Raw genomic sequence first — 23,128 nt, 5'->3', positions numbered from 1 at the left:
ACCCGTACTGGTGCTTGGCGTTACTCCTCCCCGGGTGCAGGACCCTACGCTTGTGGCCCACAGCCCTTGTGGAATTTCATTTAGTTCCTCCCCGCCCAGCTCTCTAGCCTGCCCAGATCGTGCTGAATGGCAGGGCAGCCTTCCGGTGTGTCAGCAACTCCTCCCAGTTTGGCGTCACTGGCAAACTTGCTGAGGGTACACTCTGTCCCCTCGTCCAGGTCATTGATGAATACGTTGAGTAAGACCGGACCAAGCACTGACCCTTGGGGCACACCGCTAGCTACAGGCCTCCAACCAGACTCTACGCCGCTTACCACAACCCTCTGCGCCCTGCCATTCATTCAGCCAGTTCTCAACCCACCTCACTGTCCACCCATCCAACCCACGCCTCCTCAGCTTGCTTATGAGGATGTTATGAGAGACAGTATCAAAAGCCTTGCTGAGGTCAAGGTAGACGATACCCACTGCTCTCCCTTCATCCACCCAGCCAGTCATGCCATCGTAGAAGGCTATCAGATTGGTCAGGCATGATTTCCCCTTGGTGAATCCATGCTGACCGCTCCCAATGGCGTGGTCGTCTTCTCCTCCACACGCTTAGTGATGGCCCCCAGAAGAAGCTGTTCCATCACCTTTCCGGGGATGGAGGTGAGGCTGACTGGCCTGTAGTTTCCTGCATCCTCCTTCCTGCCCTTTTTAAAGACCCGAGGGACGCTGGCTTTCCTCCAGTCCGCAGGCACCTCTCCTGCTCTCCCTGACCTCTCAAAGATGATTGAGAGCAGCTTAGCAATAACATCTGCCAGCTCCCTCAGCACTCGCGGGTGCATCCCACCAGAGCCCATGGATTTGCGGATGTCGAATTTGCCGAGATGTTCTCTAACCTGATCCTCCTCGACCAAGGGAAGGTCTTCCTTTCCTCAGACTTTCTCTCCTACCTCCAGGGTCTGGGATTCCCGAGGGCCGGCCTTAGCAGTAAAGACCAAAGCAAAGGCGGCATTCAGTACCTCCGCCTTCTCTCTGTATCTTCCGTCACCAGGGCACCCACCTCATTCAGCAGGGGGCCCGCATTTTCCCTCCTCTTCCTTTTGCTGCCGATGTACTTGAAAAAGCCCTTCCGGCTGTCCTTGACATCTGTCCTTGCCAGATTTAATTCCAAGCGGGCCTTAGCCTTCCTCGTTGCATCCCTACATTCTCTGACTACATCCCTACATTCCTCCCAAGTGGCCAGTCCCTTTTCCCACACTCTGTAAACTTCCTCCTTCCCTGTGAGTTTTTCCAGGAGCTCCTTGCTCATTCATGCAGGTCTCCTGCCTCCTTTGCTTGGTTTCCTACTCTTCGGGATGCACCGATCTTGAGCTAGGAGCTTGAGCTGTGCTGGAATGTTGACCAGCTCTCTTGGGCCCCCTTACCGTCTAGAGCCCTAGCCCACGGGATTCTCCCACGCAGGTCTTTGAAGAGGCCCACGTTAGCTCTCCCAAAGTCCAGGCTTGTAATCCTACTTATTGCCCTGCTCCTTCCACGCAGGATCCTGAACTCCACCATTGCGTGGTCACTGCAGCCAAGGCTGCCCCCAACCTTCACATCCTCAACCAATCCTTCTTTGGTTGTTAGCACAAGGTCCAGCAGCACCCCTCTCCTCGTGGGCTCCTCCACCACCTCCTCCAGAAACAGTTTCTGACCCTCAGGAGCTGAAGGAGCCGGCCTGGGAAGCCTGTGGCGATGCGAGCTCCGAGGCACTCCCGAGCAACGGGGCTCGAACGGAGCTGGCCAAGGAGCTGTGGTCACGCACAGCCTCGCTGCAAACCGAGGTCCTCGTTCCCTGCCACCGTTCCCCTCTGTTGGCATCTAGCTAGCAGAGCTCTGTGATGCCCCGGCATCGGAAGGGCGAGCGAGACCTCGGTAAGCCTGGTGAGAAGGAGACCCCGAGCACCAGAGTTTGGCTTGGAAGGCAGCTGCTACAAGAGGATGGCTGAGGACACTCGAAAAGCAGGAGCTGAAGGAGGCGGCCTGGGAAGCCTCTACTCACTCTCAGCACTGTCAGCCAGCGAGTGTTGTCGAAGGCCTTCCTGGGGTCTCAGCTTTCCATCTTGGTCCTGAACTGCATTTTGGACCTGGAGTCTCCAATGTGGGATTTTGCGTTCCTTCTTTCCTACTCTGGTTGTGCCTGAGACACCGCCTGGTTTTTGTCCGGGTGTCGCAGGTGAATTACTCACACAAGTCATCGTTGTGGGGTTGGTTAATGGAAAGGGTTTTATTAATGATGAAGCGACGATCTAATGGTAATGGGTGGATGATTGAATGAAATTCAAATGGTGATTAAGCAACAATTGAATGGTCATTAGAGTCCTAGGATCATTTAGGTTGGACAAGACCCTGAAGATCACCGAGTCCCACCGTTAACCTAAGACTACCAGGTCCACCTGCACATTTAGGGCACATTTAGGTGCCGTCCTGAGGTCCTGTGATGTGCCCCAGCCACCCACCGCATCTGAGCGGGTGGGATGTGTGAGCCCGGGCCAGGCTCAATGGTCGCTTCTGTCCCCTGTAGCCCCCAGAACCACAGGCAGAACTGCAGATGCAGCCTTGCCCGTGCAGTGCAGAGAGGACCGACCACCTTCCCCGACCTGCCGGCAGCGCTCCCCGTGCCGGGGGCAGGAGCAGAGAGTTCCCTCAGCCCAGGCTGGAGCCTGGCAGTCGCACCCCTGGAACAGCACCTTTCGGCCAACGGTGCCACCCTCGATGGCTGCCCCGCGGGATCTGGCATCTGACTCTGCCCCGGCTGCAGAAGCAGTCGCCCCGGTTACGTGGGTGCCGAGGGCTCGGGCCCCCGCCTCGGCGCTTCACACCCACCCCTGTGAGGCGGTGGCCGTCTCAGAGCGGGCGGCAGGTGGCCGAGGGCATCCCTGCCCGTAGTTGGGGCGCACGCGGGCCAGCGGTGCTGATGTCACAGTGGCCACTGTGACCCGCGGGGGCGAGCCCACAAAAAGGCACGCCGGGCTCAGGCCGTGGGTCAGTGCGACCTGGTGAGGTGAGGAGAGGGCAGGGGAGGGACGGGGCTTGCGTGGGGCTGCCGAGGGAGGTGGGGAGCCCCGCACCTCGGGGCTCTGGGCCTCTGCTGCAAGCTCACCCGCGTCTCGCTTCTCCCTCAGAGTCAGCAGAGGAGCATTTGGAGGAGACACCCCCCGGCGCTGCTGGGACAGGGACTCTCCAAACGCTCACACTTGACTGACGTGTGCCATGTTCACAAGGAAGGAGAAGGCCCTCGACTCGATGGAGCAGGGTGAGAGCAAAGTATCCCTCCCACAGCTTGGCAGACAGCTAGGCAGGGATAGAGCAGGCCCTTGGGGGCAACCCCTCAGTGTCGCTTCCCCCTGCCCCGCAGAGGCGCTCATTCCCGGTGCCGTTTGCTCTCTCCCCTCCAGCATGCATGCTGTGTCACCGGACAGAGGCTGACCCGGATATCTGTGGGCGCAAACTGGAGAAGCATGGGCTCTGTGCCCACGTGTTTTGCCTGGTGAGTTCCCCCAGTGCTCCCTCCAGCTTTCTGACAGGCAGCCCCTGCCACACTCGCCTCATCAGCTCCTCGTCTTCTCTCTTCCGCAGTTTTTTGCCAACGACCTGTTTCAGCAACAGTCTGAAGATCAAACACTCATGGGATTTCTCCCTCAGCATATTAGACGCACAATCGAGCAGGCAATATGGAAGGTGAGGTCCTGACATGAACAGGGAGATTTGTGCCAGCAGAGGTTTGCGGGAGCTTAGCCCAGACCCCAGGAAAGAAATCCCAGCCCTTCCAGCCAGCTCTGGGGCAAACGTCTTGCTCCCAGCAGCTCCACAGAGGCTCCAGCACAGGAGCCTCATCCGCCAGGTGGATCTGCGGGCTGTGACCCAGCAGTGGCCACATCCTGCACCCTGCCCAGAGGTGTGGGGCTGGCCGTGGAGGCCCTGAGGCTGCTGCTGACGGGGGCTTCTCTGCTCTTTCCAGGACTGCTTCGTCTGTGGCGAGAACGGGGCCACCATCACATGCCAGGACACGGGCTGCGACCGCAGCTTCCATCTCCCCTGTGCCGTGGAGGGTGAATGCATCACCCAGTACTTTGGGCTCTACAGGTAAGGGCAGCCAGCCCTTGTGGGGGAGGCTCCTCGCATTCAGTCCCCACCCTGCAGCACTGGTCAAAGAAGAAAGGAACCCGCAGTGACACTTCCCAATGTCTGGTCACAGGCAGAGCCAGAGACGGTCAAGGTCTGCGGCTCTCTCCTCCTCGCCACCGCTGGGGAAGGACCCATCACTTCCCACCTCACCCATCCCTCTCCTCTTCCCCCCAGGTCCTTCTGCTGGGAGCACCGCCCAGAGCAGGCAGTGCAGGCTGCTCCGGAGGAGACCACCACCTGCCTCATCTGCATGGACTCTGTGGGGCACAGAAAGTCCTACAGCACCATGGTGTGCCCAGCCTGCAAACACGCCTGGTTCCACAGGGGCTGCATCCAGGTAGGAGCCGTTCCCTCGCCGCCGGGGCACGGCAGGCGCTCAGCAGCACCAGGGCCTGCCTCATGCACGCACCTTATGTTTCTCCTGCAGGGACAGGCTCTGCGCGCTGGCATTTCTTGCTTCCAGTGCCCTCTATGCAGAGACAGGGAAAGATTTATTTCGGATATGCTCAACATGGGGATCCGAATCCCCAGGAGGTTGGTGTCCGTCTGCCCGGCTCACAAGACAGGAGGGTGCAAGCGCTGCACCATGCCAGGGCCTGCCCCTGCAGTCCTGGCCCTCCGCTCTCCCCTGAGTCAGGGCTTGATCTTCGCGGAGGAGTTGGAAACAGGGTGGGGGGGGGCGAAGAGCAGGGACGCCCCACATCTGCCTTACGCTGGGGCAGCAGGGCCTCATCAGTTTTCCTTTCTCCATCAGACTGCCATCGTGGGAGAACAACCACGCGTATGCAGCACTAAATGAGAGGCACAGCCGCTGCGATGCCAGTCAGTGCCTTTGTCCAGGAGGCAGGGAGCGGGCAGAGGAAGAGGGGTAAGTTGCCAAAGCTGCACCCCGGGGCTCTGCACGGGATCTCTGCCTCGCCAAGGGTTCGAAGAGGAAGGACTGAGAACAAGAGCTCTGCCGGACCATCCCGTGCTGCCATCACTTTGTCCTCACAGCCATCAACCCGTTTGCTTCCCCAGGCCCTGGCAACTGCTCCTGTGCTGCTCCTGCGCTGCCGAGGGCACCCACAGATGCTGCTCCAACTTGAAGCACAGCACGGCCAGCTGGGAGTGCAGCAGCTGTGCTGGCCTGGGCACCGGTAAGAGGCAAAGCACCCGGGTGCCCCTGGGCTGGGGCCAGCGGGTGGCAAGGCCTGGCAGCGGGTGCCCAGGGTGGGCTTGGCAGAGCCTCTCTGCTCCAGGAGGGCTGGGCGCACCGCTCTGGCCCATCCTGCCCCAGGAGGCCTTGTCCTTGACCTTCTTGCTTCCTCTTACAGTCTCCAGTGCCAGCTCGGAGCTCGCCGGCTCCAGCACCGCAAGCCAGTCAGGACTGGGGCCTTCCCACAGCTCACCAGCGCCTGAGACCAGCAGCCCAAGCACCAGCAGCCTGGCGGCATCGGCGTCCCCCCATGGCTCCCTGGCACCGGAGACCAGGAGCCCTAGCACCGGTAGCCAGGCGGCATCGGGGTCATCCCATGGCTCCCAGGCACCGGAGACCAGCAGCCCCAGCACTGGTAGCCAGGCGGCTTCAGAGCCCCTCCATGGCTCCCCAGTGCTTGAGGACACCAGCTGCTCTAGCACCCCTGGGCCCGAGCGGGTGCGAGACCGCTCCCGCTTGCAACGTCGGGCCCAAAACCCCTACAGCCGGCCCAGAAGACGCCGTGAGAGGAGCCGGGCGCCAGCACCAAGTGCTGAGACCAGCACCCCCAGCCAGGCGGCAGCTGGGGTGTCCCACAGCTCCCCGGCACCTGAAGCGAGCAGCCCCAGCGCTGACAGCCAGCTGCCATCAGGGACCTCCTGCAGCTCTCCAGCACTGCAGAGCAGCAGCCGCTCCAGCACCCCTGGGCCCGAGCGGGTGCGAGACCGCTCCCGCTTGCAACGTCGGGCCCAAAACCCCTACAGCCGGCCCAGAAGACGCCGTGAGAGGAGCCGGGCGCCAGCACCGAGTGCTGAGACCAGCACCCCCAGCCAGGCGGCAGCTGGGGTGTCCCACAGCTCCCCGGCACCTGAAGCGAGCAGCCCCAGCCCTGACAGCCAGCTGCCATCAGGGACCTCCTGCAGCTCTCCAGCACTGCAGAGCAGCAGCCGCTCCAGCACCCCTGGGCCCGAGCGGGTGCGAGACCGCTCCCGCTTGCAACGTCGGGCCCAAAACCCCTACAGCCGGCCCAGACGACACAACCAGTCCAGGCGTGCAACATCGCCAAGTGCTGGCTGCGATCCCTCTCCACCGGCACAATAAAGTTGGTGTCAATCTATGCAGTGGGAGATGCCACACTTTCCTTTCTCGAGGGGCAGCGTTACGGGCTGGGCCCAGAGGGTTGTCTTCTCCCCGGGGTTTGGCAGCACCTTTCCCAGACCTCCCTCCTTGCGGGCTGGCCTTGGCTGGCTCCCCAGCGCCATGGCCGTGTGCTTCGGGCCTGGCTGGCCCCGCGGCCTGCTCAGTTTCCCTGGGGGAAGTTCACGTCCACCCCCGAGACCAGGGGTCTCTGCCCCTACACCCAGGAGGCTGGCCCAGCACGGCCTAGTCGGCACCACCACCCCTCTCCCAGCAGCATGTGCTGTGCCCGCCCACCCACCATGGCCCTCACGGCTCACCCCCCCCCCCCAGAATACCACGCCCCAGCCCCAGCGACTTTGTTTCAGCTCTGGCTCCTTCTGGACAAGGCTGTAAGCACAGCATCACAGAACGGTAGGGGTTGGAAGGGACCTCTGGAGATCACCTAGTCCAACCCCTCCTCCTAAAGCAGGATCACCTAGAGCAGGTTGCACAGGATCGCGTCCAGGCGGGTTTTGAATCTCTCCAGAGAAGGAGACTCCACACCCTCTCTGGGCAGCTTGTCCCAGTGCTCGGTCACCCTCAAAGTGAAGAAGTTTTCCCTCGTAGGAGCCCAGAACGGGACACAGTACTCCAGATGTGGCCTCACCAGGGCAGAGTAGAGGGGGACGATAACCTCCCTCTACCCTGCTGGCCACGCTCTTCTTAATGCACCCTAGGATACCAATTGGCCTTCCTGACCATGAGGGCACCTTGCAGGCTCATGCTTAACTTGCTGTCCACCAGGGCTCCCTCTGCAGCGCTGCTTCCCAGCAGGTCAGCCCCTAACCCGTACTGGTGCTTGGCGTTACTCCTCCCCGGGTGCAGGACCCTACACTTGTGGCCCACAGCCCTTGTGGAATTTCATTTAGTTCCTCCCCGCCCAGCTCTCTAGCCTGCCCAGATCGTGCTGAATGGCAGGGCAGCCTTCCGGTGTGTCAGCAACTCCTCCCAGTTTGGCGTCACTGGCAAACTTGCTGAGGGTACACTCTGTCCCCTCGTCCAGGTCATTGATGAATACGTTGAGTAAGACCGGACCAAGCACTGACCCTTGGGGCACACCGCTAGCTACAGGCCTCCAACCAGACTCTACGCCGCTTACCACAACCCTCTGCGCCCTGCCATTCATTCAGCCAGTTCTCAACCCACCTCACTGTCCACCCATCCAACCCACGCCTCCTCAGCTTGCTTATGAGGATGTTATGAGAGACAGTATCAAAAGCCTTGCTGAGGTCAAGGTAGACGATACCCACTGCTCTCCCTTCATCCACCCAGCTAGTCATGCCATTGTAGAAGGCTATCAGATTGGTCAGGCATGATTTCCCCTTGGTGAATCCATGCTGACCGCTCCCAATGGCGTGGTCGTCTTCTCCTCCACACGCTTAGTGATGGCCCCCAGAAGAAGCTGTTCCATCACCTTTCCGGGGATGGAGGTGAGGCTGACTGGCCTGTAGTTTCCTGCATCCTCCTTCCTGCCCTTTTTAAAGACCCGAGGGACGCTGGCTTTCCTCCAGTCCGCAGGCACCTCTCCTGCTCTCCCTGACCTCTCAAAGATGATTGAGAGCAGCTTAGCAATAACATCTGCCAGCTCCCTCAGCACTCACGGGTGCATCCCACCAGAGCCCATGGATTTGCGGATGTCGAATTTGCCGAGATGTTCTCTAACCCGATCCTCCTCGACCAAGGGAAGGTCCTCCTTTCCTCAGACTTTCTCTCCTACCTCCAGGGTCTGGGATTCCCGAGGGCCGGCCTTAGCAGTAAAGACCAAAGCAAAGGCGGCATTCAGTACCTCCGCCTTCTCTCTGTATCTTCCGTCACCAGGGCACCCACCTCATTCAGCAGGGGGCCCGCATTTTCCCTCCTCTTCCTTTTGCTGCCGATGTACTTGAAAAAGCCCTTCCAGCTGTCCTTGACATCTGTCCTTGCCAGATTTAATTCCAAGCGGGCCTTAGCCTTCCTCGTTGCATCCCTACATTCTCTGACTACATCCCTACATTCCTCCCAAGTGGCCAGTCCCTTTTCCCACACTCTGTAAACTTCCTCCTTCCCTGTGAGTTTTTCCAGGAGCTCCTTGCTCATTCATGCAGGTCTCCTGCCTCCTTTGCTTGGTTTCCTACTCTTCGGGATGCACCGATCTTGAGCTAGGAGCTTGAGCTGTGCTGGAATGTTGACCAGCTCTCTTGGGCCCCCTTACCGTCTAGAGCCCTAGCCCACGGGATTCTCCCACGCAGGTCTTTGAAGAGGCCCACGTTAGCTCTCCCAAAGTCCAGGCTTGTAATCCTACTTATTGCCATGCTCCTTCCACGCAGGATCCTGAACTCCACCATTGCGTGGTCACTGCAGCCAAGGCTGCCCCCAACCTTCACATCCTCAACCAATCCTTCTTTGGTTGTTAGCACAAGGTCCAGCAGCACCCCTCTCCTCGTGGGCTCCTCCACCACCTCCTCCAGAAACAGTTTCTGACCCTCAGGAGCTGAAGGAGCCGGCCTGGGAAGCCTGTGGCGATGCGAGCTCCGAGGCACTCCCGAGCAACGGGGCTCGAACGGAGCTGGCCAAGGAGCTGTGGTCACGCACAGCCTCGCTGCAAACCGAGGTCCTCGTTCCCTGCCACCGTTCCCCTCTGTTGGCATCTAGCTAGCAGAGCTCTGTGATGCCCCGGCATCGGAAGGGCGAGCGAGACCTCGGTAAGCCTGGTGAGAAGGAGACCCCGAGCACCAGAGTTTGGCTTGGAAGGCAGCTGCTACAAGAGGATGGCTGAGGACACTCGAAAAGCAGGAGCTGAAGGAGGCGGCCTGGGAAGCCTCTACTCACTCTCAGCACTGTCAGCCAGCGAGTGTTGTCGAAGGCCTTCCTGGGGTCTCAGCTTTCCATCTTGGTCCTGAACTGCATTTTGGACCTGGAGTCTCCAATGTGGGATTTTGCGTTCCTTCTTTCCTACTCTGGTTGTGCCTGAGACACCGCCTGGTTTTTGTCCGGGTGTCGCAGGTGAATTACTCACACAAGTCATCGTTGTGGGGTTGGTTAATGGAAAGGGTTTTATTAATGATGAAGCGACGATCTAATGGTAATGGGTGGATGATTGAATGAAATTCAAATGGTGATTAAGCAACAATTGAATGGTCATTAGAGTCCTAGGATCATTTAGGTTGGACAAGACCCTGAAGATCACCGAGTCGCACCGTTAACCTAAGACTACCAGGTCCACCTGCACATTTAGGGCACATTTAGGTGCCGTCCTGAGGTCCTGTGATGTGCCCCAGCCACCCACCGCATCTGAGCGGGTGGGATGTGTGAGCCCGGGCCAGGCTCAATGGTCGCTTCTGTCCCCTGTAGCCCCCAGAACCACAGGCAGAACTGCAGATGCAGCCTTGCCCGTGCAGTGCAGAGAGGACCGACCACCTTCCCCGACCTGCCGGCAGCGCTCCCCGTGCCGGGGGCAGGAGCAGAGAGTTCCCTCGGCCCAGGCTGGAGCCTGGCAGTCGCACCCCTGGAACAGCACCTTTCGGCCAACGGTGCCACCCTCGATGGCTGCCCCGCGGGATCTGGCATCTGACTCTGCCCCGGCTGCAGAAGCAGTCGCCCCGGTTACGTGGGTGCCGAGGGCTCGGGCCCCCGCCTCGGCGCTTCACACCCACCCCTGTGAGGCGGTGGCCGTCTCAGAGCGGGCGGCAGGTGGCCGAGGGCATCCCTGCCCGTAGTTGGGGCGCACGCGGGCCAGCGGTGCTGATGTCACAGTGGCCACTGTGACCCGCGGGGGCGAGCCCACAAAAAGGCACGCCGGGCTCAGGCCGTGGGTCAGTGCGACCTGGTGAGGTGAGGAGAGGGCAGGGGAGGGACGGGGCTTGCGTGGGGCTGCCGAGGGAGGTGGGGAGCCCCGCACCTCGGGGCTCTGGGCCTCTGCTGCAAGCTCACCCGCGTCTCGCTTCTCCCTCAGAGTCAGCAGAGGAGCATTTGGAGGAGACACCCCCCGGCGCTGCTGGGACAGGGACTCTCCAAACGCTCACACTTGACTGACGTGTGCCATGTTCACAAGGAAGGAGAAGGCCCTCGACTCGATGGAGCAGGGTGAGAGCAAAGTATCCCTCCCACAGCTTGGCAGACAGCTAGGCAGGGATAGAGCAGGCCCTTGGGGGCAACCCCTCAGTGTCGCTTCCCCCTGCCCCGCAGAGGCGCTCATTCCCGGTGCCGTTTGCTCTCTCCCCTCCAGCATGCATGCTGTGTCACCGGACAGAGGCTGACCCGGATATCTGTGGGCGCAAACTGGAGAAGCATGGGCTCTGTGCCCACGTGTTTTGCCTGGTGAGTTCCCCCAGTGCTCCCTCCAGCTTTCTGACAGGCAGCCCCTGCCACACTCGCCTCATCAGCTCCTCGTCTTCTCTCTTCCGCAGTTTTTTGCCAACGACCTGTTTCAGCAACAGTCTGAAGATCAAACACTCATGGGATTTCTCCCTCAGCATATTAGATGCACAATCGGGCAGGCAATATGGAAGGTGAGGTCCTGACATGAACAGGGAGATTTGTGCCAGCAGAGGTTTGCGGGAGCTTAGCCCAGACCCCAGGAAAGAAATCCCAGCCCTTCCAGCCAGCTCTGGGGCAAATGTCTTGCTCCCAGCAGCTCCACAGAGGCTCCAGCACAGGAGCCTCATCCGCCAGGTGGATCTGCAGGCTGTGACCCAGCAGTGGCCACATCCTGCACCCTGCCCAGAGGTGTGGGGCTGGCCGTGGAGGCCCTGAGGCTGCTGCTGACGGGGGCTTCTCTGCTCTTTCCAGGACTGCTTCGTCTGTGGCGAGAACGGGGCCACCATCACATGCCAGGACACGGGCTGCGACCGCAGCTTCCATCTCCCCTGTGCCGTGGAGGGTGAATGCATCACCCAGTACTTTGGGCTCTACAGGTAAGGGCAGCCAGCCCTTGTGGGGGAGGCTCCTCGCATTCAGTCCCCACCCTGCAGCACTGGTCAAAGAAGAAAGGAACCCGCAGTGACACTTCCCAATGTCTGGTCACAGGCAGAGCCAGAGACGGTCAAGGTCTGCGGCTCTCTCCTCCTCGCCACCGCTGGGGAAGGACCCATCACTTCCCACCTCACCCATCCCTCTCCTCTTCCCCCCAGGTCCTTCTGCTGGGAGCACCGCCCAGAGCAGGCAGTGCAGGCTGCTCCGGAGGAGACCACCACCTGCCTCATGTGCATGGACTCTGTGGGGCACAGAAAGTCCTACAGCACCATGGTGTGCCCAGCCTGCAAACACGCCTGGTTCCACAGGGGCTGCATCCAGGTAGGAGCCGTTCCCTCGCCGCCGGGGCACGGCAGGCGCTCAGCAGCACCAGGGCCTGCCTCATGCACGCACCTTATGTTTCTCCTGCAGGGACAGGCTCTGCGCGCTGGCATTTCTTGCTTCCAGTGCCCTCTATGCAGAGACAGGGAAAGATTTATTTCAGATATGCTCAACATGGGGATCCGAATCCCCAGGAGGTTGGTGTCCGTCTGCCCGGCTCACAAGACAGGAGGGTGCAAGCGCTGCACCATGCCAGGGCCTGCCCCTGCAGTCCTGGCCCTCCGCTCTCCCCTGAGTCAGGGCTTGATCTTCGCGGAGGAGTTGGAAACAGGGTGGGGGGGGCGAAGAGCAGGGACGCCTTACGCTGGGGCAGCAGGGCCTCATCAGTTTTCCTTTCTCCATCAGACTGCCATCGTGGGAGAACAACCACGCGTATGCAGCACTAAATGAGAGGCACAGCCGCTGCGATGCCAGTCAGTGCCTTTGTCCAGGAGGCAGGGAGCGGGCAGAGGAAGAGGGGTAAGTTGCCAAAGCTGCACCCCGGGGCTCTGCACAGGATCTCTGCCTCGCCAAGGGCTCGAAGAGGAAGGACTGAGAACAAGAGCTCTGCCGGACCATCCCGTGCTGCCATCACTTTGTCCTCACAGCCATCAACCCGTTTGCTTCCCCAGGCCCTGGCAACTGCTCCTGTGCTGCTCCTGCGCTGCCGAGGGCACCCACAGATGCTGCTCCAACTTGAAGCACAGCACGGCCAGCTGGGAGTGCAGCAGCTGTGCTGGCCTGGGCACCGGTAAGAGGCAAAGCACCCGGGTGCCCCTGGGCTGGGGCCAGCGGGTGGCAAGGCCTGGCAGCGGGTGCCCAGGGTGGGCTTGGCAGAGCCTCTCTGCTCCAGGAGGGCTGGGCGCACCGCTCTGGCCCATCCTGCCCCAGGAGGCCTTGTCCTTGACCTTCTTGCTTCCTCTTACAGTCTCCAGTGCCAGCTCGGAGCTCGCCGGCTCCAGCACCGCAAGCCAGTCAGGACTGGGGCCTTCCCACAGCTCACCGGCGCCTGAGACCAGCAGCCCAAGCACCAGCAGCCTGGCGGCATCGGCGTCCCCCCATGGCTCCCTGGCACCGGAGACCAGGAGCCCTAGCACCGGTAGCCAGGCGGCATCGGGGTCATCCCATGGCTCCCAGGCACCGGAGACCAGCAGCCCCAGCACTGGTAGCCAGGCGGCTTCAGAGCCCCTCCATGGCTCCCCAGTGCTTGAGGACACCAGCTGCTCTAGCACCCCTGGGCCCGAGCGGGTGCGAGACCGCTCCCGCTTGCAACGTCGGGCCCAAAACCCCTACAGCCGGCCCAGAAGACGCCGTGAGAGGAGCCGGGCGCCAGCACCAAGTGCTGAGACCAGCACCCCCAGCCAGGCGGCAGCTGGGGTGTCCCACAGCTCCCCGGCACCTGAAGCGAGCAGCCCCAGCCCTGACAGCCAGCTGCCATCAGGGACCTCCTGCAGCTCTCCAGCACTGCAGAGCAGCAGCCGCTCCAGCACCCCTGGGCCCGAGCGGGTGCGAGACCGCTCCCGCTTGCAACGTCGGGCCCAAAACCCCTACAGCCGGCCCAGAAGACACCGTGAGAGGAGCCGGGCACCAGCACCGAGTGCTGAGACCAGCACCCCCAGCCAGGCGGCAGCGGGGGTGTCCCACAGCTCCCCAGCACCTGAAGCGAGCAGCCCCAGCCCTGACAGCCAGCTGCCATCAGGGACCTCCTGCAGCTCTCCAGCACTGCAGAGCAGCAGCCGCTCCAGCACCCCTGGGCCCGAGCGGGTGCGAGACCGCTCCCGCTTGCAACGTCGGGCCCAAAACCCCTACAGCCGGCCCAGACGACACAACGAGACCAGGCGTGCAACATCGCCAAGTGCTGGCTGCGATCCCTCTCCACCGGCACAATAAAGTTGGTGTCAATCTATGCAGTGGGAGATGCCACACTTTCCTTTCTCGAGGGGCAGCGTTACGGGCTGGGCCCAGAGGGTTGTCTTCTCCCCGGGGTTTGGCAGCACCTTTCCCAGACCTCCCTCCTTGCGGGCTGGCCTTGGCTGGCTCCCCAGCGCCATGGCCGTGTGCTTCGGGCCTGGCTGGCCCCGCGGCCTGCTCAGTTTCCCTGGGGGAAGTTCACGTCCACCCCCGAGACCAGGGGTCTCTGCCCCTACACCCAGGAGGCTGGCCCAGCACGGCCTAGTCGGCACCACCACCCCTCTCCCAGCAGCATGTGCTGTGCCCGCCCACCCAGCATGGCCCTCACGGCTCACCCCCCCCCCAGAATACCACGCCCCAGCCCCAGCGACTTTGTTTCAGCTCTGGCTCCTTCTGGACAAGGCTGTAAGCACAGCATCACAGAACGGTAGGGGTTGGAAGGGACCTCTGGAGATCAGCTAGTCCAACCCCTCCTCCTAAAGCAGGATCACCTAGAGCAGGTTGCACAGGATCGCGTCCAGGCGGGTTTTGAATCTCTCCAGAGAAGGAGACTCCACACCCTCTCTGGGCAGCTTGTCCCAGTGCTCGGTCACCCTCAAAGTGAAGAAGTTTTCCCTCGTAGGAGCCCAGAACGGGACACAGTACTCCAGATGTGGCCTCACCAGGGCAGAGTAGAGGGGGACGATAACCTCCCTCTACCCTGCTGGCCACGCTCTTCTTAATGCACCCTAGGATACCAATTGGCCTTCCTGACCATGAGGGCACCTTGCAGGCTCATGCTTAACTTGCTGTCCACCAGGGCTCCCTCTGCAGCGCTGCTTCCCAGCAGGTCAGCCCCTAACCCGTACTGGTGCTTGGCGTTACTCCTCCCCGGGTGCAGGACCCTACACTTGTGGCCCACAGCCCTTGTGGAATTTCATTTAGTTCCTCCCCGCCCAGCTCTCTAGCCTGCCCAGATCGTGCTGAATGGCAGGGCAGCCTTCCGGTGTGTCAGCAACTCCTCCCAGTTTGGCGTCACTGGCAAACTTGCTGAGGGTACACTCTGTCCCCTCGTCCAGGTCATTGATGAATACGTTGAGTAAGACCGGACCAAGCACTGACCCTTGGGGCACACCGCTAGCTACAGGCCTCCAACCAGACTCTACGCCGCTTACCACAACCCTCTGCGCCCTGCCATTCATTCAGCCAGTTCTCAACCCACCTCACTGTCCACCCATCCAACCCACGCCTCCTCAGCTTGCTTATGAGGATGTTATGAGAGACAGTATCAAAAGCCTTGCTGAGGTCAAGGTAGACGATACCCACTGCTCTCCCTTCATCCACCCAGCCAGTCATGCCATCGTAGAAGGCTATCAGATTGGTCAGGCATGATTTCCCCTTGGTGAATCCATGCTGACCGCTCCCAATGGCGTGGTCGTCTTCTCCTCCACACGCTTAGTGATGGCCCCCAGAAGAAGCTGTTCCATCACCTTTCCGGGGATGGAGGTGAGGCTGACTGGCCTGTAGTTTCCTGCATCCTCCTTCCTGCCCTTTTTAAAGACCCGAGGGACGCTGGCTTTCCTCCAGTCCGCAGGCACCTCTCCTGCTCTCCCTGACCTCTCAAAGATGATTGAGAGCAGCTTAGCAATAACATCTGCCAGCTCCCTCAGCACTCGCGGGTGCATCCCACCAGAGCCCATGGATTTGCGGATGTCGAATTTGCCGAGATGTTCTCTAACCCGATCCTCCTCGACCAAGGGAAGGTCCTCCTTTCCTCAGACTTTCTCTCCTACCTCCAGGGTCTGGGATTCCCGAGGGCCGGCCTTAGCAGTAAAGACCAAAGCAAAGGCGGCATTCAGTACCTCCGCCTTCTCTCTGTATCTTCCGTCACCAGGGCACCCACCTCATTCAGCAGGGGGCCCGCATTTTCCCTCCTCTTCCTTTTGCTGCCGATGTACTTGAAAAAGCCCTTCCGGCTGTCCTTGACATCTGTCCTTGCCAGATTTAATTCCAAGCGGGCCTTAGCCTTCCTCGTTGCATCCCTACATTCTCTGACTACATCCCTACATTCCTCCCAAGTGGCCAGTCCCTTTTCCCACACTCTGTAAACTTCCTCCTTCCCTGTGAGTTTTTCCAGGAGCTCCTTGCTCATTCATGCAGGTCTCCTGCCTCCTTTGCTTGGTTTCCTACTCTTCGGGATGCACCGATCTTGAGCTAGGAGCTTGAGCTGTGCTGGAATGTTGACCAGCTCTCTTGGGCCCCCTTACCATCTAGAGCCCTAGCCCACGGGATTCTCCCACGCAGGTCTTTGAAGAGGCCCAGGTTAGCTCTCCCAAAGTCCAGGCTTGTAATCCTACTTATTGCCCTGCTCCTTCCACGCAGGATCCTGAACTCCACCATTGCGTGGTCACTGCAGCCAAGGCTGCCCCCAGCCTTCACATCCTCAACCAATCCTTCTTTGGTTGTTAGCACAAGGTCCAGCAGCACCCCTCTCCTCGTGGGCTCCTCCACCACCTCCTCCAGAAACAGTTTCTGACCCTCAGGAGCTGAAGGAGCCGGCCTGGGAAGCCTGTGGCGATGCGAGCTCCGAGGCACTCCCGAGCAACGGGGCTCGAACGGAGCTGGCCAAGGAGCTGTGGTCACGCACAGCCTCACTGCAAACCGAGGTCCTCGTTCCCTGCCACCGTTCCCCTCTGTTGGCATCTAGCTAGCAGAGCTCTGTGATGCCCCGGCATCGGAAGGGCGAGCGAGACCTCGGTAAGCCTGGTGAGAAGGAGACCCCGAGCACCAGAGTTTGGCTTGGAAGGCAGCTGCTACAAGAGGATGGCTGAGGACACTCGAAAAGCAGGAGCTGAAGGAGGCGGCCTGGGAAGCCTCTACTCACTCTCAGCACTGTCAGCCAGCGAGTGTTGTCGAAGGCCTTCCTGGGGTCTCAGCTTTCCATCTTGGTCCTGAACTGCATTTTGGACCTGGAGTCTCCAATGTGGGATTTTGCGTTCCTTCTTTCCTACTCTGGTTGTGCCTGAGACACCGCCTGGTTTTTGTCCGGGTGTCGCAGGTGAATTACTCACACAAGTCATCGTTGTGGGGTTGGTTAATGGAAAGGGTTTTATTAATGATGAAGCGACGATCTAATGGTAATGGGTGGATGATTGAATGAAATTCAAATGGTGATTAAGCAACAATTGAATGGTCATTAGAGTCCTAGGATCATTTAGGTTGGACAAGACCCTGAAGATCACCGAGTCGCACCGTTAACCTAAGACTACCAGGTCCACCTGCACATTTAGGGCACATTTAGGTGCCGTCCTGAGGTCCTGTGATGTGCCCCAGCCACCCACCGCATCTGAGCGGGTGGGATGTGTGAGCCCGGGCCAGGCTCAATGGTCGCTTCTGTCCCCTGTAGCCCCCAGAACCACAGGCAGAACTGCAGATGCAGCCTTGCCCGTGCAGTGCAGAGAGGACCGACCACCTTCCCCGACCTGCCGGCAGCGCTCCCCGTGCCGGGGGCAGGAGCAGAGAGTTCCCTCGGCCCAGGCTGGAGCCTGGCAGTCGCACCCCTGGAACAGCACCTTTCGGCCAACGGTGCCACCCTCGATGGCTGCCCCGCGGGATCTGGCATCTGACTCTGCCCCGGCTGCAGAAGCAGTCGCCCCGGTTACGTGGGTGCCGAGGGCTCGGGCCCCCGCCTCGGCGCTTCACACCCACCCCTGTGAGGCGGTGGCCGTCTCAGAGCGGGCGGCAGGTGGCCGAGGGCATCCCTGCCCATAGTTGGGGCGCACGCGGGCCAGCGGTGCTGATGTCACAGTGGCCACTGTGACCCGCGGGGGCGAGCCCACAAAAAGGCACGCCGGGCTCAGGCCGTGGGTCAGTGCGACCTGGTGAGGTGAGGAGAGGGCAGGGGAGGGACGGGGCTTGCGTGGGGCTGCCGAGGGAGGTGGGGAGCCCCGCACCTCGGGGCTCTGGGCCTCTGCTGCAAGCTCACCCGCGTCTCGCTTCTCCCTCAGAGTCAGCAGAGGAGCATTTGGAGGAGACACCCCCCGGCGCTGCTGGGACAGGGACTCTCCAAACGCTCACACTTGACTGACGTGTGCCATGTTCACAAGGAAGGAGAAGGCCCTCGACTCGATGGAGCAGGGTGAGAGCAAAGTATCCCTCCCACAGCTTGGCAGACAGCTAGGCAGGGATAGAGCAGGCCCTTGGGGGCAACCCCTCAGTGTCGCTTCCCCCTGCCCCGCAGAGGCGCTCATTCCCGGTGCCATTTGCTCTCTCCCCTCCAGCATGCATGCTGTGTGACCGGACAGAGGCTGACCCGGATATCTGTGGGCGCAAACTGGAGAAGCATGGGCTCTGTGCCCACGTGTTTTGCCTGGTGAGTTCCCCCAGTGCTCCCTCCAGCTTTCTGACAGGCAGCCCCTGCCACACTCGCCTCATCAGCTCCTCGTCTTCTCTCTTCCGCAGTTTTTTGCCAACGACCTGTTTCAGCAACAGTCTGAAGATCAAACACTCATGGGATTTCTCCCTCAGCATATTAGACGCACAATCGAGCAGGCAATATGGAAGGTGAGGTCCTGACATGAACAGGGAGATTTGTGCCAGCAGAGGTTTGCGGGAGCTTAGCCCAGACCCCAGGAAAGAAATCCCAGCCCTTCCAGCCAGCTCTGGGGCAAATGTCTTGCTCCCAGCAGCTCCACAGAGGCTCCAGCACAGGAGCCTCATCCGCCAGGTGGATCTGCGGGCTGTGACCCAGCAGTGGCCACATCCTGCACCCTGCCCAGAGGTGTGGGGCTGGCCGTGGAGGCCCTGAGGCTGCTGCTGACGGGGGCTTCTCTGCTCTTTCCAGGACTGCTTCGTCTGTGGCGAGAACGGGGCCACCATCACATGCCAGGACACGGGCTGCGACCGCAGCTTCCATCTCCCCTGTGCCGTGGAGGGTGAATGCATCACCCAGTACTTTGGGCTCTACAGGTAAGGGCAGCCAGCCCTTGTGGGGGAGGCTCCTCGCATTCAGTCCCCACCCTGCAGCACTGGTCAAAGAAGAAAGGAACCCGCAGTGACACTTCCCAATGTCTGGTCACAGGCAGAGCCAGAGACGGTCAAGGTCTGCGGCTCTCTCCTCCTCGCCACCGCTGGGGAAGGACCCATCACTTCCCACCTCACCCATCCCTCTCCTCTTCCCCCCAGGTCCTTCTGCTGGGAGCACCGCCCAGAGCAGGCAGTGCAGGCTGCTCCGGAGGAGACCACCACCTGCCTCATGTGCATGGACTCTGTGGGGCACAGAAAGTCCTACAGCACCATGGTGTGCCCAGCCTGCAAACACGCCTGGTTCCACAGGGGCTGCATCCAGGTAGGAGCCGTTCCCTCGCCGCCGGGGCACGGCAGGCGCTCAGCAGCACCAGGGCCTGCCTCATGCACGCACCTTATGTTTCTCCTGCAGGGACAGGCTCTGCGCGCTGGCATTTCTTGCTTCCAGTGCCCTCTATGCAGAGACAGGGAAAGATTTATTTCGGATATGCTCAACATGGGGATCCGAATCCCCAGGAGGTTGGTGTCCGTCTGCCCGGCTCACAAGACAGGAGGGTGCAAGCGCTGCACCATGCCAGGGCCTGCCCCTGCAGTCCTGGCCCTCCGCTCTCCCCTGAGTCAGGGCTTGATCTTCGCGGAGGAGTTGGAAACAGGGTGGGGGGGGCGAAGAGCAGGGACGCCTTACGCTGGGGCAGCAGGGCCTCATCAGTTTTCCTTTCTCCATCAGACTGCCATCGTGGGAGAACAACCACGCGTATGCAGCACTAAATGAGAGGCACAGCCGCTGCGATGCCAGTCAGTGCCTTTGTCCAGGAGGCAGGGAGCGGGCAGAGGAAGAGGGGTAAGTTGCCAAAGCTGCACCCCGGGGCTCTGCACGGGATCTCTGTCTCGCCAAGGGCTCGAAGAGGAAGGACTGAGAACAAGAGCTCTGCCGGACCATCCCGTGCTGCCATCACTTTGTCCTCACAGCCATCAACCCGTTTGCTTCCCCAGGCCCTGGCAACTGCTCCTGTGCTGCTCCTGCGCTGCCGAGGGCACCCACAGATGCTGCTCCAACTTGAAGCACAGCACGGCCAGCTGGGAGTGCAGCAGCTGTGCTGGCCTGGGCACCGGTAAGAGGCAAAGCACCCGGGTGCCCCTGGGCTGGGGCCAGCGGGTGGCAAGGCCTGGCAGCGGGTGCCCAGGGTGGGCTTGGCAGAGCCTCTCTGCTCCAGGAGGGCTGGGCGCACCGCTCTGGCCCATCCTGCCCCAGGAGGCCTTGTCCTTGACCTTCTTGCTTCCTCTTACAGTCTCCAGTGCCAGCTCGGAGCTCGCCGGCTCCAGCACCGCAAGCCAGTCAGGACTGGGGCCTTCCCACAGCTCACCAGCGCCTGAGACCAGCAGCCCAAGCACCAGCAGCCTGGCGGCATCGGCGTCCCCCCATGGCTCCCTGGCACCGGAGACCAGGAGCCCTAGCACCGGTAGCCAGGCGGCATCGGGGTCATCCCATGGCTCCCAGGCACCGGAGACCAGCAGCCCCAGCACTGGTAGCCAGGCGGCTTCAGAGCCCCTCCATGGCTCCCCAGTGCTTGAGGACACCAGCTGCTCTAGCACCCCTGGGCCCGAGCGGGTGCGAGACCGCTCCCGCTTGCAACGTCGGGCCCAAAACCCCTACAGCCGGCCCAGAAGACGCCGTGAGAGGAGCCGGGCGCCAGCACCAAGTGCTGAGACCAGCACCCCCAGCCAGGCGGCAGCTGGGGTGTCCCACAGCTCCCCGGCACCTGAAGCGAGCAGCCCCAGCGCTGACAGCCAGCTGCCATCAGGGACCTCCTGCAGCTCTCCAGCACTGCAGAGCAGCAGCCGCTCCAGCACCCCTGGGCCCGAGCGGGTGCGAGACCGCTCCCGCTTGCAACGTCGGGCCCAAAACCCCTACAGCCGGCCCAGACGACACAACCAGTCCAGGCGTGCAACATCGCCAAGTGCTGGCTGCGATCCCTCTCCACCGGCACAATAAAGTTGGTGTCAATCTATGCAGTGGGAGATGCCACACTTTCCTTTCTCGAGGGGCAGCGTTACGGGCTGGGCCCAGAGGGTTGTCTTCTCCCCGGGGTTTGGCAGCACCTTTCCCAGACCTCCCTCCTTGCGGGCTGGCCTTGGCTGGCTCCCCAGCGCCATGGCCGTGTGCTTCGGGCCTGGCTGGCCCCGCGGCCTGCTCAGTTTCCCTGGGGGAAGTTCACGTCCACCCCCGAGACCAGGGGTCTCTGCCCCTACACCCAGGAGGCTGGCCCAGCACGGCCTAGTCGGCACCACCACCCCTCTCCCAGCAGCATGTGCTGTGCCCGCCCACCCCGCATGGCCCTCACGGCTCACCCCCCCCCCAGAATACCACGCCCCAGCCCCAGCGACTTTGTTTCAGCTCTGGCTCCTTCTGGACAAGGCTGTAAGCACAGCATCACAGAACGGTAGGGGTTGGAAGGGACCTCTGGAGATCACCTAGTCCAACCCCTCCTCCTAAAGCAGGATCACCTAGAGCAGGTTGCACAGGATCGCGTCCAGGCGGGTTTTGAATCTCTCCAGAGAAGGAGACTCCACACCCTCTCTGGGCAGCTTGTCCCAGTGCTCGGTCACCCTCAAAGTGAAGAAGTTTTCCCTCGTAGGAGCCCAGAACGGGACACAGTACTCCAGATGTGGCCTCACCAGGGCAGAGTAGAGGGGGACGATAACCTCCCTCTACCCTGCTGGCCACGCTCTTCTTAATGCACCCTAGGATACCAATTGGCCTTCCTGACCATGAGGGCACCTTGCAGGCTCATGCTTAACTTGCTGTCCACCAGGGCTCCCTCTGCAGCGCTGCTTCCCAGCAGGTCAGCCCCTAACCCGTACTGGTGCTTGGCGTTACTCCTCCCCGGGTGCAGGACCCTACACTTGTGGCCCACAGCCCTTGTGGAATTTCATTTAGTTCCTCCCCGCCCAGCTCTCTAGCCTGCCCAGATCGTGCTGAATGGCAGGGCAGCCTTCCGGTGTGTCAGCAACTCCTCCCAGTTTGGCGTCACTGGCAAACTTGCTGAGGGTACACTCTGTCCCCTCGTCCAGGTCATTGATGAATACGTTGAGTAAGACCGGACCAAGCACTGACCCTTGGGGCACACCGCTAGCTACAGGCCTCCAACCAGACTCTACGCCGCTTACCACAACCCTCTGCGCCCTGCCATTCATTCAGCCAGTTCTCAACCCACCTCACTGTCCACCCATCCAACCCACGCCTCCTCAGCTTGCTTATGAGGATGTTATAAGAGACAGTATCAAAAGCCTTGCTGAGGTCAAGGTAGACGATACCCACTGCTCTCCCTTCATCCACCCAGCCAGTCATGCCATCGTAGAAGGCTATCAGATTGGTCAGGCATGATTTCCCCTTGGTGAATCCATGCTGACCGCTCCCAATGGCGTGGTCGTCTTCTCCTCCACACGCTTAGTGATGGCCCCCAGAAGAAGCTGTTCCATCACCTTTCCGGGGATGGAGGTGAGGCTGACTGGCCTGTAGTTTCCTGCATCCTCCTTCCTGCCCTTTTTAAAGACCCGAGGGACGCTGGCTTTCCTCCAGTCCGCAGGCACCTCTCCTGCTCTCCCTGACCTCTCAAAGATGATTGAGAGCAGCTTAGCAATAACATCTGCCAGCTCCCTCAGCACTCGCGGGTGCATCCCACCAGAGCCCATGGATTTGCGGATGTCGAATTTGCCGAGATGTTCTCTAACCCGATCCTCCTCGACCAAGGGAAGGTCCTCCTTTCCTCAGACTTTCTCTCCTACCTCCAGGGTCTGGGATTCCCGAGGGCCGGCCTTAGCAGTAAAGACCAAAGCAAAGGCGGCATTCAGTACCTCCGCCTTCTCTCTGTATCTTCCGTCACCAGGGCACCCACCTCATTCAGCAGGGGGCCCGCATTTTCCCTCCTCTTCCTTTTGCTGCCGATGTACTTGAAAAAGCCCTTCCGGCTGTCCTTGACATCTGTCCTTGCCAGATTTAATTCCAAGCGGGCCTTAGCCTTCCTCGTTGCATCCCTACATTCTCTGACTACATCCCTACATTCCTCCCAAGTGGCCAGTCCCTTTTCCCACACTCTGTAAACTTCCTCCTTCCCTGTGAGTTTTTCCAGGAGCTCCTTGCTCATTCATGCAGGTCTCCTGCCTCCTTTGCTTGGTTTCCTACTCTTCGGGATGCACCGATCTTGAGCTAGGAGCTTGAGCTGTGCTGGAATGTTGACCAGCTCTCTTGGGCCCCCTTACCGTCTAGAGCCCTAGCCCACGGGATTCTCCCACGCAGGTCTTTGAAGAGGCCCACGTTAGCTCTCCCAAAGTCCAGGCTTGTAATCCTACTTATTGCCCTGCTCCTTCCACGCAGGATCCTGAACTCCACCATCGTGT

At 60.8% G+C, this 23,128-nt stretch overlaps 3 protein-coding genes across 3 annotated transcripts; all 3 read left to right on the top strand.

Annotated features, from left to right (window-relative positions):
• Positions 1–2,736: 2,736 nt before the first annotated feature.
• Positions 2,737–6,427, top strand: LOC129211510 (PHD finger protein 7-like). Its single transcript, XM_054838718.1, has 9 exons — positions 2,737–2,884; positions 3,420–3,511; positions 3,601–3,702; positions 3,983–4,107; positions 4,324–4,486; positions 4,577–4,683; positions 4,904–5,017; positions 5,170–5,288; positions 5,910–6,427. Exons 1-9 carry the CDS (start codon positions 2,737–2,739, stop codon positions 6,425–6,427), a joined length of 1,488 nt encoding a protein of 495 aa, XP_054694693.1.
• Positions 6,428–10,026: 3,599 nt separating this feature from the next.
• Positions 10,027–13,705, top strand: LOC129211509 (PHD finger protein 7-like). Its single transcript, XM_054838717.1, has 9 exons — positions 10,027–10,174; positions 10,710–10,801; positions 10,891–10,992; positions 11,273–11,397; positions 11,614–11,776; positions 11,867–11,973; positions 12,182–12,295; positions 12,448–12,566; positions 13,188–13,705. Exons 1-9 carry the CDS (start codon positions 10,027–10,029, stop codon positions 13,703–13,705), a joined length of 1,488 nt encoding a protein of 495 aa, XP_054694692.1.
• A 3,597-nt stretch (positions 13,706–17,302) lies between these two features.
• On the top strand, positions 17,303–20,723 carry LOC129211508 (PHD finger protein 7-like). The gene is made up of 9 exons (XM_054838716.1): positions 17,303–17,450; positions 17,986–18,077; positions 18,167–18,268; positions 18,549–18,673; positions 18,890–19,052; positions 19,143–19,249; positions 19,458–19,571; positions 19,724–19,842; positions 20,020–20,723. The coding sequence occupies exons 1-9, from the start codon at positions 17,303–17,305 to the stop codon at positions 20,721–20,723; spliced, it is 1,674 nt and encodes a 557-aa protein (XP_054694691.1).
• Positions 20,724–23,128: the final 2,405 nt, after the last annotated feature.

The sequence above is a fragment of the Grus americana genome, chromosome 11, assembly GCF_028858705.1.
Source record: "Grus americana isolate bGruAme1 chromosome 11, bGruAme1.mat, whole genome shotgun sequence".
Taxonomy (NCBI): Eukaryota; Metazoa; Chordata; class Aves; order Gruiformes; family Gruidae; genus Grus; species Grus americana.
The sequence above is the reverse complement of the archived record's forward strand: the minus strand, read 5'-3'. Positions and strand labels throughout refer to the sequence as shown.

Excerpts from the sequence above, each read along its gene's own strand:
- LOC129211510 (XM_054838718.1), top strand. The coding sequence starts at position 2,737 with ATGGCTGCCCCGCGGGATCTGGCATCTGACTCTGCCCCGGCTGCAGAA. Across the intron at positions 4,684-4,903 it reads GGGATCCGAATCCCCAGGAG|ACTGCCATCGTGGGAGAACA; the intron begins GTTGGTGTCCGT and ends TTTCTCCATCAG. Across the intron at positions 5,018-5,169 it reads GAGCGGGCAGAGGAAGAGGG|GCCCTGGCAACTGCTCCTGT; the intron begins GTAAGTTGCCAA and ends TTGCTTCCCCAG.
- LOC129211509 (XM_054838717.1), top strand. The coding sequence starts at position 10,027 with ATGGCTGCCCCGCGGGATCTGGCATCTGACTCTGCCCCGGCTGCAGAA. Across the intron at positions 10,175-10,709 it reads CGTCTCAGAGCGGGCGGCAG|CATGCATGCTGTGTCACCGG; the intron begins GTGGCCGAGGGC and ends TCTCCCCTCCAG. Across the intron at positions 11,398-11,613 it reads CAGTACTTTGGGCTCTACAG|GTCCTTCTGCTGGGAGCACC; the intron begins GTAAGGGCAGCC and ends TCTTCCCCCCAG.
- LOC129211508 (XM_054838716.1), top strand. The coding sequence starts at position 17,303 with ATGGCTGCCCCGCGGGATCTGGCATCTGACTCTGCCCCGGCTGCAGAA. Across the intron at positions 18,269-18,548 it reads TCGAGCAGGCAATATGGAAG|GACTGCTTCGTCTGTGGCGA; the intron begins GTGAGGTCCTGA and ends TGCTCTTTCCAG. Across the intron at positions 19,572-19,723 it reads GAGCGGGCAGAGGAAGAGGG|GCCCTGGCAACTGCTCCTGT; the intron begins GTAAGTTGCCAA and ends TTGCTTCCCCAG.